This window comes from Dermacentor silvarum, chromosome 11, assembly GCF_013339745.2.
Source record: "Dermacentor silvarum isolate Dsil-2018 chromosome 11, BIME_Dsil_1.4, whole genome shotgun sequence".
NCBI lineage: Eukaryota > Metazoa > Arthropoda > Arachnida > Ixodida > Ixodidae > Dermacentor > Dermacentor silvarum.
Window position 1 is genome coordinate 52,186,728 of NC_051164.1, and position 14,248 is coordinate 52,200,975.

At 49.3% G+C, this 14,248-nt stretch overlaps 2 protein-coding genes across 2 annotated transcripts in view; one reads left to right on the forward strand and one right to left on the reverse strand.

Annotated features, from left to right (window-relative positions):
* Positions 1 to 398: 398 nt before the first annotated feature.
* Positions 399 to 14,248, reverse strand: part of LOC119433941 (solute carrier family 4 member 11) — an 86,612-nt gene continuing 72,762 nt past the window's right edge. The window contains exons 9-13 of the mRNA XM_037701230.2: positions 13,468 to 13,584; positions 12,251 to 12,383; positions 10,267 to 10,667; positions 6,158 to 6,863; positions 399 to 2,353 (exon numbers count right to left, since the gene is read on the reverse strand). Coding sequence (XP_037557158.2) covers positions 2,287 to 2,353; positions 6,158 to 6,863; positions 10,267 to 10,667; positions 12,251 to 12,383; positions 13,468 to 13,584 — 1,424 coding nt within the window. The 3' untranslated portion in view covers positions 399 to 2,286. The remainder of the gene's footprint in view (positions 2,354 to 6,157; positions 6,864 to 10,266; positions 10,668 to 12,250; positions 12,384 to 13,467; positions 13,585 to 14,248) is intronic.
* LOC119433412 (ran-binding protein 3-like) overlaps positions 11,565 to 14,248 on the forward strand; it is a 150,768-nt gene continuing 148,084 nt past the window's right edge. Inside the window, exon 1 of the mRNA XM_049659417.1 lies at positions 11,565 to 11,668. Within this exon, the coding sequence (XP_049515374.1) occupies positions 11,575 to 11,668 (94 nt within the window). The 5' untranslated portion in view covers positions 11,565 to 11,574. The remainder of the gene's footprint in view (positions 11,669 to 14,248) is intronic.

Consider the following 14,248-nt stretch of genomic DNA (forward strand, 5'->3'; position numbering starts at 1 on the left):
GCCTGCAGTGAGCTGACTCGCTCGTGACGCTGCGTTTCAAGTCACGTGACGGGCGTCCCTCGTTCACGTGGTTAAGAGTCTACCCTCGAGCGAGAATTACATCGTCACCGGTAAACGCATCGCCACCTTTTTTTGAGAGGCCGGACATTCCAAACGTCGTTCGTATCGACATGCTCTTCGGAGAGTACTGTGACGTGAGTACGGGATGCTCGTCTCCGCACGTTTTCTTTTCTAAAGCGACTGGCGGCCATCTTTCCTCTCTAGTTTCGCAAACTCGGGGGTCCTCAGAAGAACGGCGCCGAAGGAAACCTGCGAACGGCGGCTTCCCCTCTTTTTTTCTTTTTTGTTTTGTAAATGCAACCCTAGGCCACTATAGCACGTTGAAAAGGGAGCGCGTGTGCTGGCGTCCCCTGCTCATTTCGTGCGGGAGACGCCGCCGGAAGCGGAAGAGGCCCGAGCCCACGTGTAGCCCCGGTCGCAAAGCCTGCTCCGTTACGTTGCCCGTCACGAGGAAGGAGAGAAACATGGCGGAGAGAAAAAGGACAGCCGGAAGTGCTCCGTCATTTCCGGGACCCGTGTTGAGAGACATGGCGAGAGATTGCTGTACAGTTGCCCTCCGTGTAACCCGAGTCGTACTCGCAAGCGGAAAGACGAGTACGGCGATGACTCTTTTGCTGGACGTACGGAGCATGGCGAAGACCTCCCGTGGACGATATTGATAACGGGAGTGGGTGTGAGGGTGCCAGAAAAAAAAAAAAGAAAGAACGGCACACGGCTTGCCCATACGTTTCACTATACACGTACTACGCTCACAACGGAAGCTGTGGTTTGGGCTGATTGTTTCTCTGCGTTTACCTATTTTTTCGTCGGCGAGCGTTCGCCGCACGTTTATATTGCTGCACCGATCCGCGCACCGTTCCACGCGGACGATTTGGACAGACAAACCACTAGCTGAGGAGAACGAAATTGAACGGACACGCCGACGAGGGACTCGCAAGAAGAGTGACTTCCGAGATGGAGCTGCGACTGTCACGACTGAGACGAGAGACACTATAATAATGCGACAACGGACACGAAATACTGTTGCCTTGCTGGGGGGGTACGCCTACACAGACAGAAGACTCGTCGAGACGTGACAGGGACGCACAAGACACGTCGTATGGCTTTGTCTCGCTTCCTCCGGTGCTGATGGGGCGTCGTTAAAACGAGTTTTGCGACCGGTCGAGAGTAAAGTTGTTGCTTGGATTAGGGGCGGCAAATTGTGACTGTATTACGATTTTGTCTTTTGCCGCTTCGTGGCTCCTAGATTGGTAAATGCAGTAGAACTTTTGGGCGTGCCCGCGTTCGTGCGTTTAGGCCCACGCCTAGTTCGGGTTTGATGCTGGGCGCTCACTGGGGGCTCGGGCCTTGCCGCTGTGTTCTTTTATTTCTCTCGCTATTTTTTTTTCTCTTCGTGCCATGTGTGTGCACAGCGTTCGTGGAAACCACCTTAGCGCCTCGTACGTCGTTTCGCCTCGACGACCTCGCGCTTCTGCGGTGGCGGGAAGGGGCATCTGGCGGCGGGGACGAGAAAGAGAGAAGGCCGGACTCTCGACACGCACTGCTGCTCTTGCGACCAGACCTGAACCGAGCCCGACCGGCACCTAAACGCTAAGAAGACTTCACCGGGACCCCGATCTGCGACCAGGCATTCTGGCGGCCAAACCCCCACCGGTAATGGCGGGACATTTCCCCGCGATCTTCACCAGGCGTGACCTGAATCTGGCCCGAGGTTAAATTTTGGCCCAGTGGCCGTACAATGGACTCGAGACCAGGAAATCAAAACCTGGTGCGACCAGCGCCGACCTGAGCCGGGGGAACCTGAACTAAAGCAGGCGCCCAGTTGCAAGAAACCTAGCCTGGCCAGACGACGACTGGAGTCGACCAGAGCTGACCGTGGCTAACCCGACCTGAGCTGAGCTTGCGTCATCTCTCTGCGAAGAAGGGCGGACAAGCAAGCCACGTCCCCGATGACGTCTGTCCGCGCATGTGGGGGAGTTCGTGGGGAGGGGGGGAGGGGTGTGAATCGTGGGGGGGTTTGTATCGGCGCTTTTTTTTTTTTTACGCGGCTGCGGGCGCTCTCGGTCGCCCGGGCGGCACTTTGACACGGTGGGAGGAACGGGGAGAGCGCTATCCTCGCCGCATTGCATAAGTTTCAGGTACGACAACCCGGGCTGCTGCTGCTGCTGCTGCTGCGTCTGGTGGCGGCCTCGTGCGGCTGCTGCAGCTGCATAGAGTGTGAGGACGCTACTGGTGCTCGCCGTCCAGCGCTTCCAGGTACTTTTGGTCGATGAACAGCGTGACCACCTTGTGCCTGCGTCAGAGAAGGGAGCGAGGGTGAGGGACGCGGGTTCCCACGGGCCATATAAAGCATTACAAGAGGGCGAGACTCGGTGGGGTAGGGACTGGTTTTCAGAGGGAATGTTCTTCAACATTATGAAAGTAACCCACCGCATTCTTTAGCCGGTGACCACCTAAGAATTACAAACAGGTATACGCCCACAGAAACGCAGTGCACGTGTCCTTCACCTCTGAAAGAGAACCGAGCCAGCTGGAGTCTGCTCACAGCTTAATGACGCTTGCTCTTCTGATGTAAGCGGCTATGCTAATTGGAAAAATAAAAGCTCGTTGTTTCGAGCAAAAATATTTGTTTTGGGTGAGCACTGATACCAGGGTCACTCATTAAGTTTGCCGAGACGTTCAGGTTTCATCCTGAAAACCAGTGACACAAAGACAGATCTGTACACAGAAAAACAGCCGTTTTAAACGCGCAGCACCCCTTGACGTCAAAGAAATAAGCGAACCTAATTGGCTGGAGCACCTATGGAAATTGTGTTGAGTTGGACAGAGTGCACGCAACCTTTCAAAGCGTAAGCTTTCTTTGGCGAGCTCCACAGCCAGGTCACGCGAGACGTATAAAGCCTTTTACCTGAACAAAAATGCGTAACTTGCAAAGTTAAGACATTTAATCGTTATGATAGTGCAAATGTAGGTGATTGGTAGCTGTTTTTAAGCGATAAGGAAGAATTTAAAGCAAGAAAGAAATCAAAAGAGAATACCTATAGAGATACATAGGGCTCCTTAGAAAATGCATGGGGAAGCTTATAGTAGGGGTGGGCCAACTTGAAATTTTGAGGTGGGCCAAATTGCAATTTGGTGGTGGGCCTACTGGAAATTTGCAAGTGGGCCAACTTGGAATTTGTGGGTGGGCCAATTTGAAATGTGGGGTGCGCATACTAAAATTAGGGGGTGGACCAACTTGAAATTTGGTTGTGGGCCTATTCGAGATTTTGGGGTGGCCCACTGTTCAATCGAATAGCTACTGAGCGTCTTTCGATTTACTAACACCTACAACGCGAGAAAACGCCCGTGTGCTTGCGTTGTAGTGCACGTTAAAGAACCCCAGGTGGTCCAAATTAATCCGGAGCCCTCCACTACGGCGTGCCTCATAATCAGAACTGGTTTTGGCACGTAAAACCCCAGAAAGAGCACTGCGGCAGCTGGAGCTCCCATTGGACCGCTCTGCTCCGACCGCTCTGCCTTGCGTTCCGGCTCAATTGGTACAATTGCATTGAAAGGGTAGGATGCGGCAAGAAAATATGACAATTGTCTACTAAAGCCTAAGCACTCTTTTCCACCGGAAAGGCTATGGGTAGACGTGCATCAGCTAGGAAAGGCAAGTAAGCAAAGCTAAGCAAAAACGAACTCACAGCCGAACCAAACAATGCTTACGATTTAGCAGACAGTTCTCAAAATTTATGTAGCTTTTTTTAGAAAGGGTACAAAATGTCGTAAAATCGGGTTCTCAAAAAAAAAAAAAAAAAAAAGCTAATAGAAGGGGTGTCAAACTCCTTCATTTATCAAAACATCCCGTGATTACAATATTTCTCGTGGTAAACATTACTATAGTCTTTCCCTATATTTCCGAGGTACTTCACTCGCTGTTTTACTTCGGATTTCAGTTTAAACTCGCTTTCATCCCGAGTTCATCGGCAGAATGCGCACGGGAACGCACAATGGTCCAGGAGTAACCCCTAGGTGCTTTAACACTCTGGCACTGTAGCGGTAACCATAAAGCTTTCGTTCTCATGTTTGTCTTTGCGTTGTCCCTTTAGCAACACCAAAAAGAAGCAGGAAATAGTTTTTTTTACAGATGCGAGGTACTCTGAAAAGCGCGCGCCACCATAAAAAAAAAAAAAAAAAAAAAAAAGAAAGAAGAGACCAGAAGCGCACGAGAGCTACAGAGACCTCCCCCCTCCCCAAGTGTAGGGTAGCCAACCGGGCACGTCCTTGGTTAACCTCCCTACCTTTCCCTCTTCGATTCTCTCTCTCTTCCTCTTGACTGTTAGATGCACTACATTGAACCTGAAAGTCGCAAAACCAGAACCATTACTTTCGTCGAAGACAAGTTTTTTTATGGGATGACAACGTCATACGTCACGATTGATTGATTGATTGATTGATTGATACGAAATCGAGACTCGACGTCGGGGCATGCCGATAGACTTATACCGGCCGACGCGACAAATAAAATGAATGAAATAAGCATTTCAGAAGTCGCGCTCTCAAAAGAATGCAACTTCAGAAAATAAATATTTTGGACGAAATAAGGCATCGCACTCCTCTAAGGTAAACACGGAAAACCGCTATTTCTTTGCTCTAAACAAAAATCAAGGTGTAACATCATGTGGCGGGCTAGCATGTTGACTCTGCATCCTGTTATTTCATGCTATCTCGCCGTGCTCGAAACGCTCTTGACGCTTCTTGCTGTCATCGTAATTAGATGCGTTGGCCAACTGCCTCAACAGTCAGAAGCACGACATTGAGATGGTGTTCGGAGTTGTTGCGGATATATTAGCACTGCAGATGCTATAAGACGCGATTGAGATGGCGGACAGCTCCGGGGCCTTGCGGACAGTTTTACCACTCAGGAGGGCCACATTAAGCCTGTCTCACGATATACCGGACAACTAAGTAACTTGAGCAGTGGCAGTAACGATTTGGACATAAGGTGCGTTGAAAACGGTAGCGCCACTGCATCATGTTTCTCTTGTGGAACTGTCGTTCCCCCGACGAAGGGTATACATTTAAATACCAAGTTAGAGGCGGGCACGGCGTCAATTTCAGTTTCTTATATGTTGGGGACAGAACTCGGAAACGGGTCGGGAATCTTTAGGTCTGTCGCAGGACGACACAGAGGAAGCCGCGTCTGTCCGCACTTGTTGCAATCACCCTTTCGTTTGACAGTGCGGGCAGAGAAGCCAGTATTTGAGGCAATAGAGAAAATAGCAATACGAATGTTTGTGAAGCGGCGCAGTCAGCGCGACGGGGGTGCAATGACGCTCAGGTAAACAAAATAAGCAGTTCTAGAAAAGTGGAGGTCAAGATGTCGCTTGTTCGTATAGCCGCGTTATTACACAAAATACAGATAACCGACACCAAGGTTATTGCTGTAGCCATCTCGTATCTATATTGTAACCCCACTGTATAACACAGTATACCACTGAGCCATCATGAGTATACCATTGCCCAGCTTTTGACGCTCAACGACGGATTCTTCAAGCTCAACTCAGCATGTTAGATAGCAGAGTGCTCTCAGAGGAAAAGATTCTGGGGCCAAGGCCTACGCATTCTTCCATGCGAAAGGCCACAAAAGCTCTTCTTCACTTCTTGAAGGAGACTGGACTATATGAGCGCTTGTGACAGTGGACCTTCCTCTGCGACTGACTGTGTGAATGACTGACTCTTTATTATTTTTTTATATTCTCGCATTTTATCTATTCTTCTCCCTTCCCTCTCCCCAAGCGTAGGGTAGCCAACCGGGCACGTCCTTGGTTAACCTCCCTATACCTTTCCCTTCTCGTTTTTCTCTCTCTCTCTCATTGTATAACGATGACAATGTGCCTGCGAGACGCGACCGCCATCATATTTTCGTCCCCAGAAGGGTCAGCCTATATAAAAGTACTGAAAGTTGGCCGAGTTGGTAGCTTTTCATCATGAAACTGCAGCGCACACACCTTTGCCTTGTGTCCTCGTTCCTTGTGTGTGCGCTGCAGTTTCACGATGAATCTGCCTATATAGACAAATGATCAGAAGGGCACTAGGGCGTGCCACCTACCTGAGTGGCAAGAGCAGCAGGATGATGACGGGGAAGACCATCTTTACGTAGGGCCACGGCGCGAACCCGAAGAAGCACATGACCAGCAGCTGCACCACCTGGCAGACGGTGAACACGTGTATCTTGCGCTGCGGGCAGCGCCGGATGTAGTGGTTGGGCGGGTAGGCCGCCTGCTCCATGAAGAGCAGCGTGATGCGCTCGAACATCTGGTTGCCGTTGAGCGACGTGATGGCCATGTAGAGGAACAGTCCGTCCAGCACCGCGGTCGGGATGTGCGCCAGCGGGTACGGCAGCATGAACACCGAGAGCCCGATGAGCAGGTGCGATATGGCGCCCGTGAGCCGGGTCTCGCGCACGCGCACGATGATCTCGTACACGTGGCCCTGGTCGACGCGCTCCTCGACGTCGGCCAGGCTGCGCACGTGAAGCGGCGAGTGGGGCAGCACGCCGTGCATCCAGGGCAGGCCGAACAGCGAGAGGACGCCGTTCAGCAGGCCCACGACCAGCAGGTCCAGGTGGTAGGCGGCGCCCTTTTTGAGCTTGTTGCACGGGTTGTTCACCACCGCCGCGGAGATGTTCTGGTCCATGAAGAACAGCAGCGACAGCGCGAGGCCCAGGCCCATGGCGGCCAGGGCGGCGGGCCACTGGAGCGCCTCGACGCGCGCCCGCACGAACTGGTCGCTGTGGCCAAAGTGGAACTGCTCCGCTGCGTGAGGGTAGAGCAGAGCGCGAGTGACTCTACTGCGGCGGCATATAGGTACAGGTTTATACCCTTGGGATCGTTAGATCCACAATGTCCGTGTCGTCATCGTCATCACACTGTAGGGACGAAGCTTAATGGACCAATGATCCGCAGTACATCCGATCGATGTTCAGCGCCGGACGTTCGGACGTCCACCAGATGTCCCCACAAATCCCGATGACATATGGAGGATGTCTGAGGGACCGTCCCGTGGAAAATAAAAGGCGTCCAATTGGACGTCCTGGATACGTCTTTCTCGGGCATTCAAACGTCCGTAGGACGTTAAGAAAAGGACGTTTTTTTTAACGAAGTATACGAACAATCTCCGGTGGATGAAATAATCTGGGCATGAACATCCAGGGGACGTTTGTGGGATTTTAAATGCAGACACTGATTTAAGGAACGTCCATAAGATATCCAGAGGACATTCATGATAAATCCGAAATTTTACTTGTTGGGGTTTGTTGGTGCGTCAGCTTCGTCATACTTCGGCTATTTCAATGCTTTGAAAGCTGTACTCTACCTGAGAACCATTGTACCAGCTATATGCACAATGCTGCACTTGCTTTACTGTGCAATTACGTTCACAAGCAAGTGCGCCCCCAAAGCAACTGGGACCGTCTTTGTGGTACAGGTTGCATAGGTGACAACATCTACACCAGAAGCATATGTTTCAACCCGGCACATTCAACGTTTTTAATATATGTTAATTGGTACACAGGCATCGGAAATGTATACACACAGCTACAAAATACACCTAACTAGCCAAAGTATGCATAATAAAAGGCATTGCGTATTAACTCAAATGGTCATCACAGTTATTGTAGATAATAATCTATATAGGCCTTTTATTGAATCGTGCTCATCTTTTTATGATGGCCTAATTAAGGCATAGGCGCACATAAATAGCCGAAACACGAGATATTTAATAAGAAGCATACTGTAAGAACTCATCTTTTGTGTGCGTTTAAACATTTGGCAGAGCAAAAGCTAATCTGAGCCTGAACACGTTAAAAACAAGCTCATTAGAACGAGCAAGAATTGAAAATCACATAACAAAGCAGCAAGAGTATATGTTAACTTTAACAAGATCAGTACAGAAGAGAAACTATAAATGCGTCTTGAAGTGACCTTAATTCAAAGAAATAAATTATAATGTACCTTCATTGAGTAATGTAATCTAGCCTTCTCCATTCATTTACTTGTCAACCTAATTCTCAGTGATGTAAACATGTTTTTATGGAGGAAAATAAAATGAGTAAATGACTACATTAACACCTCAACTGTGATGCAGTCACCATCACCTTCAGCTCCACGTCCTTCCTTATGTTGGGGCATCCAGGGCATAAATCAATGGACGTTACAAGAAATCCCTGGGCGGACATCCATGGGACGTATGCCGCTGGTAAATGCATAAAGAAACATCCACTGGACGTCCACCGCATTAAACTTTGCGGACGTTGTGTTACGATCCAAGAACTACGTTCCCTGTTCGTACCATGTATATTGTTTCCCGGATGTGGACGTTCGGACCTAAATCGGATATCCATTGGATATCTGTGGTCCATTGGGAGGTCTCACCCAGTGATCTGAACTTGTTCATACCTCAAATGGAGACTGCGGTTGCGCACCTATGTTCTAGCGTTCTGTGCATATCGGCTGGTCGGTTTACTAGATATAATTACGGAGGCTCTTAAGGTAAAAAAAAAGTGGCAATCTTGTATCAGTATGCCCTTGGGTATGCTGTCAGAGAAGGATGTCCGCTTCCTATCGGGATGTTGTGTGCGCTCTTGTGCTGATGCGCACTTGTAATGCACACTTGTGTTTATGTGTATCTTGAGTTTATTCTTGTCTACCAGATTCCGCACGATCAAGAAATTATTATTTAGTTGTTCGTGCGTCTTGTGATCGTCTTGGTCTTCTTTAACTTGTCCCTCGTGCTCTCTGGCGTCGTTTGCTGCTGGATAATCAGTTATCCTTGTTTGCTGTCTAATCCGTACTTACATTTTTCTATCGCGTTAAGTTAGCCCTGCCGTTTATCATGTTATCGGCAATTTGATGATTAATGGGGTTTGATGGTATGATGTTGTCGATGGTGTAATCAATGTGAAAAAGTGTATGTGATGTGGTTCTATAATGGCGTAAGAACAGTCGCTGTACGTCTACTATACGTAATAAAAATACGGCAATTATACATATGATGTTCAATGATATGTCGAACGAAATGAAATCCCTAATTTGATGCATGCAATCTGCGCCTTCTGTGGAATAACAAAACTCAAATACAATAATTTAAATGTGAGCACCAAGGATACTAGTTTATTTAGATTACCTATAACGCCAATCGAAAGCGTTATAGGCAAGTTTTTCAGATTTTCTGAGAAAACGAGGTGCGACATGGAATTTAAAGTTGTAGGAAATGGGCGGCACGTAAAGGGTCACATGCGGGATCAGCATCAGAGTGCGCGGTTTAACTGCACGCACTAAAGAAATCTCAATCTGTATGTGCTTGAAGGAAACAGCTTCGCTAGAAAATGGGCTGTGATTCCTCAAGGTCGCACAACTCTGCTGTGTGTTTGCGTGCGTGCTTTTTCATTGTCTGACAGATGACGTAGGAAAGGTGAAAGTGTACGTAATACAAATGGCTCCCTCAGCTCTCTTCCTTGACGTCTTCCGCTTTCCCCTCTCCCGGTGCAGGACGGCGAATTGAATATTGTCATCTGACTATCTTCCCTGCCTCTACCTCTATATCTCTGTCTGACGCTCTAAAAACCCTTATCGAAAGATGTTATTGTAAGTGGGCAATGAAGCACAGGTAACACTGGGGTTCGAGGTGACAGGCAGACGACTATAGAATAGGAGACAACGTAGGAAGCACTCGGTACGAATAGGAGATAACTAGGAATGGGAAATGACGTAGGATACACTTGAGTCGAATAGGAAATGACTAGGAATGGGAGATGACGTAGGATACACTCGGGGTGAATGGGAGATGACTAGGAGATGACTAGCAATGGGGATATGACGTAGGATACGCTCGGAGCGAATGGGAGATGACGTAGGATACGCTCGGAGCGAATGGGCGATGACGTATAATACGCTCGGGGCGAATGGGAGATGACTAGGAATGGGGAGATGACGTAGGATACGCTCGGAGCGAATGGGCGATGCCGTATAATACGCTCGGAGCGAATGGGAGATGACTACGAATAGGGAGATGACGTAGGATACGCTTGGGGCGAATGGGAGATGGCTATGACTAGGGCTATCACTTTAGACTAGGAGTGATAGATGAGGTAGGAAACACTCGCGGTGACTGGGAGATGGCTGTAGGAGTGGGAGATGACGTATACACGGGAGCACTCACTCTCAACCTCTCGGAATACGAACGAGCCGAGGAAGCTGAGCGCGATGACGGCCACGGGCAGCGCGTAGTCGGCGAGCATCTCGCGCTTGCTGGCCTGCAGATAGGGCGTCTTGTTGAAGTTGTACAGCGACACCGCCAGCCACACGGTGCCCAGCATGAGCAGCAGGAAGAGCAGGCTGTTCTCTCGCCGGCACTGGGGCAGGGCCTCGAGGAGGGCCTCGGCCGCCGTCGTGTTGTTGGTGGCCGCGCCCACGTTGTGCAGCAGCTGGCTGAGCGCCTCCACCGTGGGCGGCGAGCACTCGGATGCGTAGTAGTAGCGCTGGAAGTTCTTGTACACGTCGCGACCGGCGTCCACACAGAAGGCGATGCTGATAAACAGCGCGAAGATCTCCTCCGTCGACCTGCGTGATGCGAACAACAACGCGTCAACCCTCAGCACGCGTTGTCGTTGGCCATCATCGTCATCACCAACAAAAAGAACGACGATTTGGCCACGTTTACATAAAAAACCCGCCGAAGCGCTTTTAGCACAGAAGTGCTGGTATGGACCGGATGGAGTCCTCCGCGTCGCCCACTTTGTGGCACGCAGTGCAACATACGAAAGCAGCACGGTCCTATGGATTCAGTAGATTCCATGCTAATTCCGCTATCCTAAGCACCGACGGCGATGTAGTGGGAAAGCAAACCGCACAGAGGTGGCTCTCTGACAACTTTTCGGTGCATTCGTCCACCGTGCACCACTTTGACGGGCCGCTCTAGTTGTTAATTATGCCGCGTGTCCCAGCTAACGTTAGTCAAGCTGTTCAAAGAAAACACGGTGCAAGGTGCAACCTATGGTGTTCGATCGGCATACTTCTGATGACAAAACACCGTAGGTCTTAAAATCGTATCTTGCACCATGTTTTCTTAAAAATATTGTTGTCTTCCGTAAACAGCTTGGCTAACGTTAGCTGGGACACCCTATATTGCGGGGCTCCCAGCCCCGTACTTGGGGTTAGCGCGCGTTTGTTTGTGCGCGCCTGTGGCTCACTCTCGGCAAGCTTTGACGTGCCAGCGTGCGCCCAGACGAACCCTATACGCGCTCGTCCACGTTATGCAGCCTATTTTTTACAGCGTCATCCCAAAGCCGAGCTGCTCAGGCTCGACGAGCTGTTAACACCAAGCGGTTTGAGCTTGCGCATGAAAGCGGCGCTACGACTGATTAGATCTGAGCCGGCAGGCGCACTTGCTATAGTCTCGGCGTGTGCGTCGTCGGGGGAACTGTGGCTGTTTCTATACGGACACCGTGATTTCGGCGCCAGACAGGCGATGGGAGTTGACGAACGGGCCAGCCGCTGTACTCGAGCACCCCAGCATGCAGGCTTCCCGAGGCATCGCGCCCTGGGCCGACCGCACCATAGCCGTAAGTGGCGGTTCCCTAACGCTCACGACATGTAGCTTGCCGCCTAACAAACAACCCGACGCTAACGCCTCTTCATTGAGTCATCGTACTAGTAGTATCGCACTAGTGTCTGGCCTTCGATACTAAGGTAAAGGATTTTTTGAATAGTGCGAGTACGTGAGAAGAAATACAAGCGCCAACCCGGAGCGCTAACTCAATTCCAACAAACTTTATTCCTGAGAACAGCGCCTAATGTACATTTCAACGACAGCACGTGACAGCAACTGTTCACCTTTTTAGGAAGCCAATTTCTTTATCAGTCAAAAGCACTGACGCAGTACTCACACAATCTGTACCGAGTCCCAATATCTTCCCAATCAAAGTATGCTATAGCATACTTTGATTTGGATAGCTTACATAGCTAGAGATAGCATGGATAGCTGGCGGTGCTAAGTTCTGGCTTATTTTGTTTTATATGCGAAGGGGGCAACACCCTGCTTGCACTTCCCAAAGCAGCCCTTTCCTATTTTCGATAGAGCACGCCTCTTAAGTGCAGAACTTTTCTTGCTATTTAGCATGCCTTTAAGTACGTATATCCCTTACCTCGTGCACCACTTCATCAGCTTGCTGGCGTCGAACACGGCGAACAGGAGTAGGAAGAATGTGTTCCACAGACCCACACAAGCGTACATGGCGTAGAAGTCTAGGTCGAAGTCTTCGCAGATGTTGTATATCACTGCGAGGAAGGCGGTGGGACATTTTAATCAAGCGCCAGCCGTTTCCTTCCGTCTTTCATGCTGCATACTCGAGCGGCTTGCATATACTTTTGCGCAGATTGCGTCAGTAATTATCCCACTAACCAGACCCGATTTTTTTCGAGTGTAATAGCGTATTTGTGCCCAAGTTAACAATTAGGCACGGTAAGCTTGCACCTTATTTTGGAGAATGCTATACTTTGAAATAAGTCGCCAATATAGGTGCGAAGTTACTCGTAGAATTAACGGCGTTCGCATACGATTTCCAGCCGCAGCAAAAAATACGATCAATAAAAATTTAAAGATTCCTTTGATGACTGGTATTAAATTCATATTTATGGAAATCTTTCTTGCTATTTCTTATATGTTCAGTTATTCTTGAGTTTATTGCTACTAGCGCGAGAAATTATAGGTTCATCTCTACTGGTAAAATTATTCCGAGTTTATTGCATTATATGCAATTTTACTTGCATATAATGTTTGTAACCCCATTTCTTTGTTATCTCACTGCTTCCAAATCTGTACCATTTACCCTTTCATATTATCCTATAATGTCCCCAAAATGTCCTAACTTAGGGACATCTTTTTGTATGGTGCTTTTTTATAGTTGCGCACTGCTGCTGTATTATGACTTAAATAAAACTTGAGCGCGTATGATCACCTAATTAACCAAAGTGTTGGCCCCCCACCCCCGGTGCCTTGCGCGCGGTGGAAGCTGGGGTGCTTCATCCCCGCCTTCCTCCCTTGCGCGCGCAAGATCACCATCACACGCTTTCACTCGCACCTACAGCATACGGTGCGCGGCCACGGTGTTATCGCACTTGGACTTTATGCGGAACATCACGCCGACGCCGACGGCGGAAGTACCCCTGGAGTGTCCATATAATTGCTATCGCAATAAGACGCTCCTGTGCCGCCTTTGGGGGCAGGTTAAAAGAACCCGAAATGATCAAAGTTCGATCCCTCTACTAAGTAGTCTCCCGTATAGCCCCAGTGCTTGCTTTGGAACATCAAACCTTATAAATTAATCAATCACTCAATCAATCACACAGAAGCACATCTTACCCTTGATGTACAGGCTGAGAGGGGCAGTGGTCATGAGGATCACCAACGGCTGACCGCCGAACAGGGCGAAGGAGAGGCCGCCAATGGTTTGGCTGATGATGCACTTGCGGACGTCTGCTCCGGCCCGAACAAAAAGAACGGCGTCAGTGAAGGCATGCCGAACTAATAACGTACTCGAAGGAAGCCCAAAGCACGCTTACCTCCTACATCACCCACGGAAAGTGAAGGCATGATGAGGAAAGAGAAGGCAACAATTGAGAACGAGACGAACAGGTCAATACCAGCCCTCCGCACAGCATTATCACGTGACCTGCACCCGCTAGTCGGCGACAGGCTTGGCATCTTGAGGTACAGTGCGATTCCGCGATGATTGAGAGACATGATCCGATTAAGACTGCGATTCGAGAAAACATTTTTACCGGCGCCTTGGATCTCCTTATAAAGTCAAGATCTGTTAGGTATGGGAGGGCACGGCCTATTGAATGAAGTAGCTGTCCAGCGCACTTGACTGTATTGTTAGAGTTACGTATAAACAATCCAACGTTACCAACGTTATACCATTCGTTGCATTTGAAGCTTCTTCTACCCTTTGGTCGCTTTGGTTGACATCTACACGGTTCAGCCGCCAGCGCTGTACTCAGATCAAAGTACTACCATGACACTTGACGCTCTTGTATTTTATTATTCAGTAATATGTAAAGTTGGGCGAGTTGGTGATTAATCATCATACCGTGTTGGTGAAGCAGCGCATTGACCAGGACAAGGCGGAGAGACACAAGCA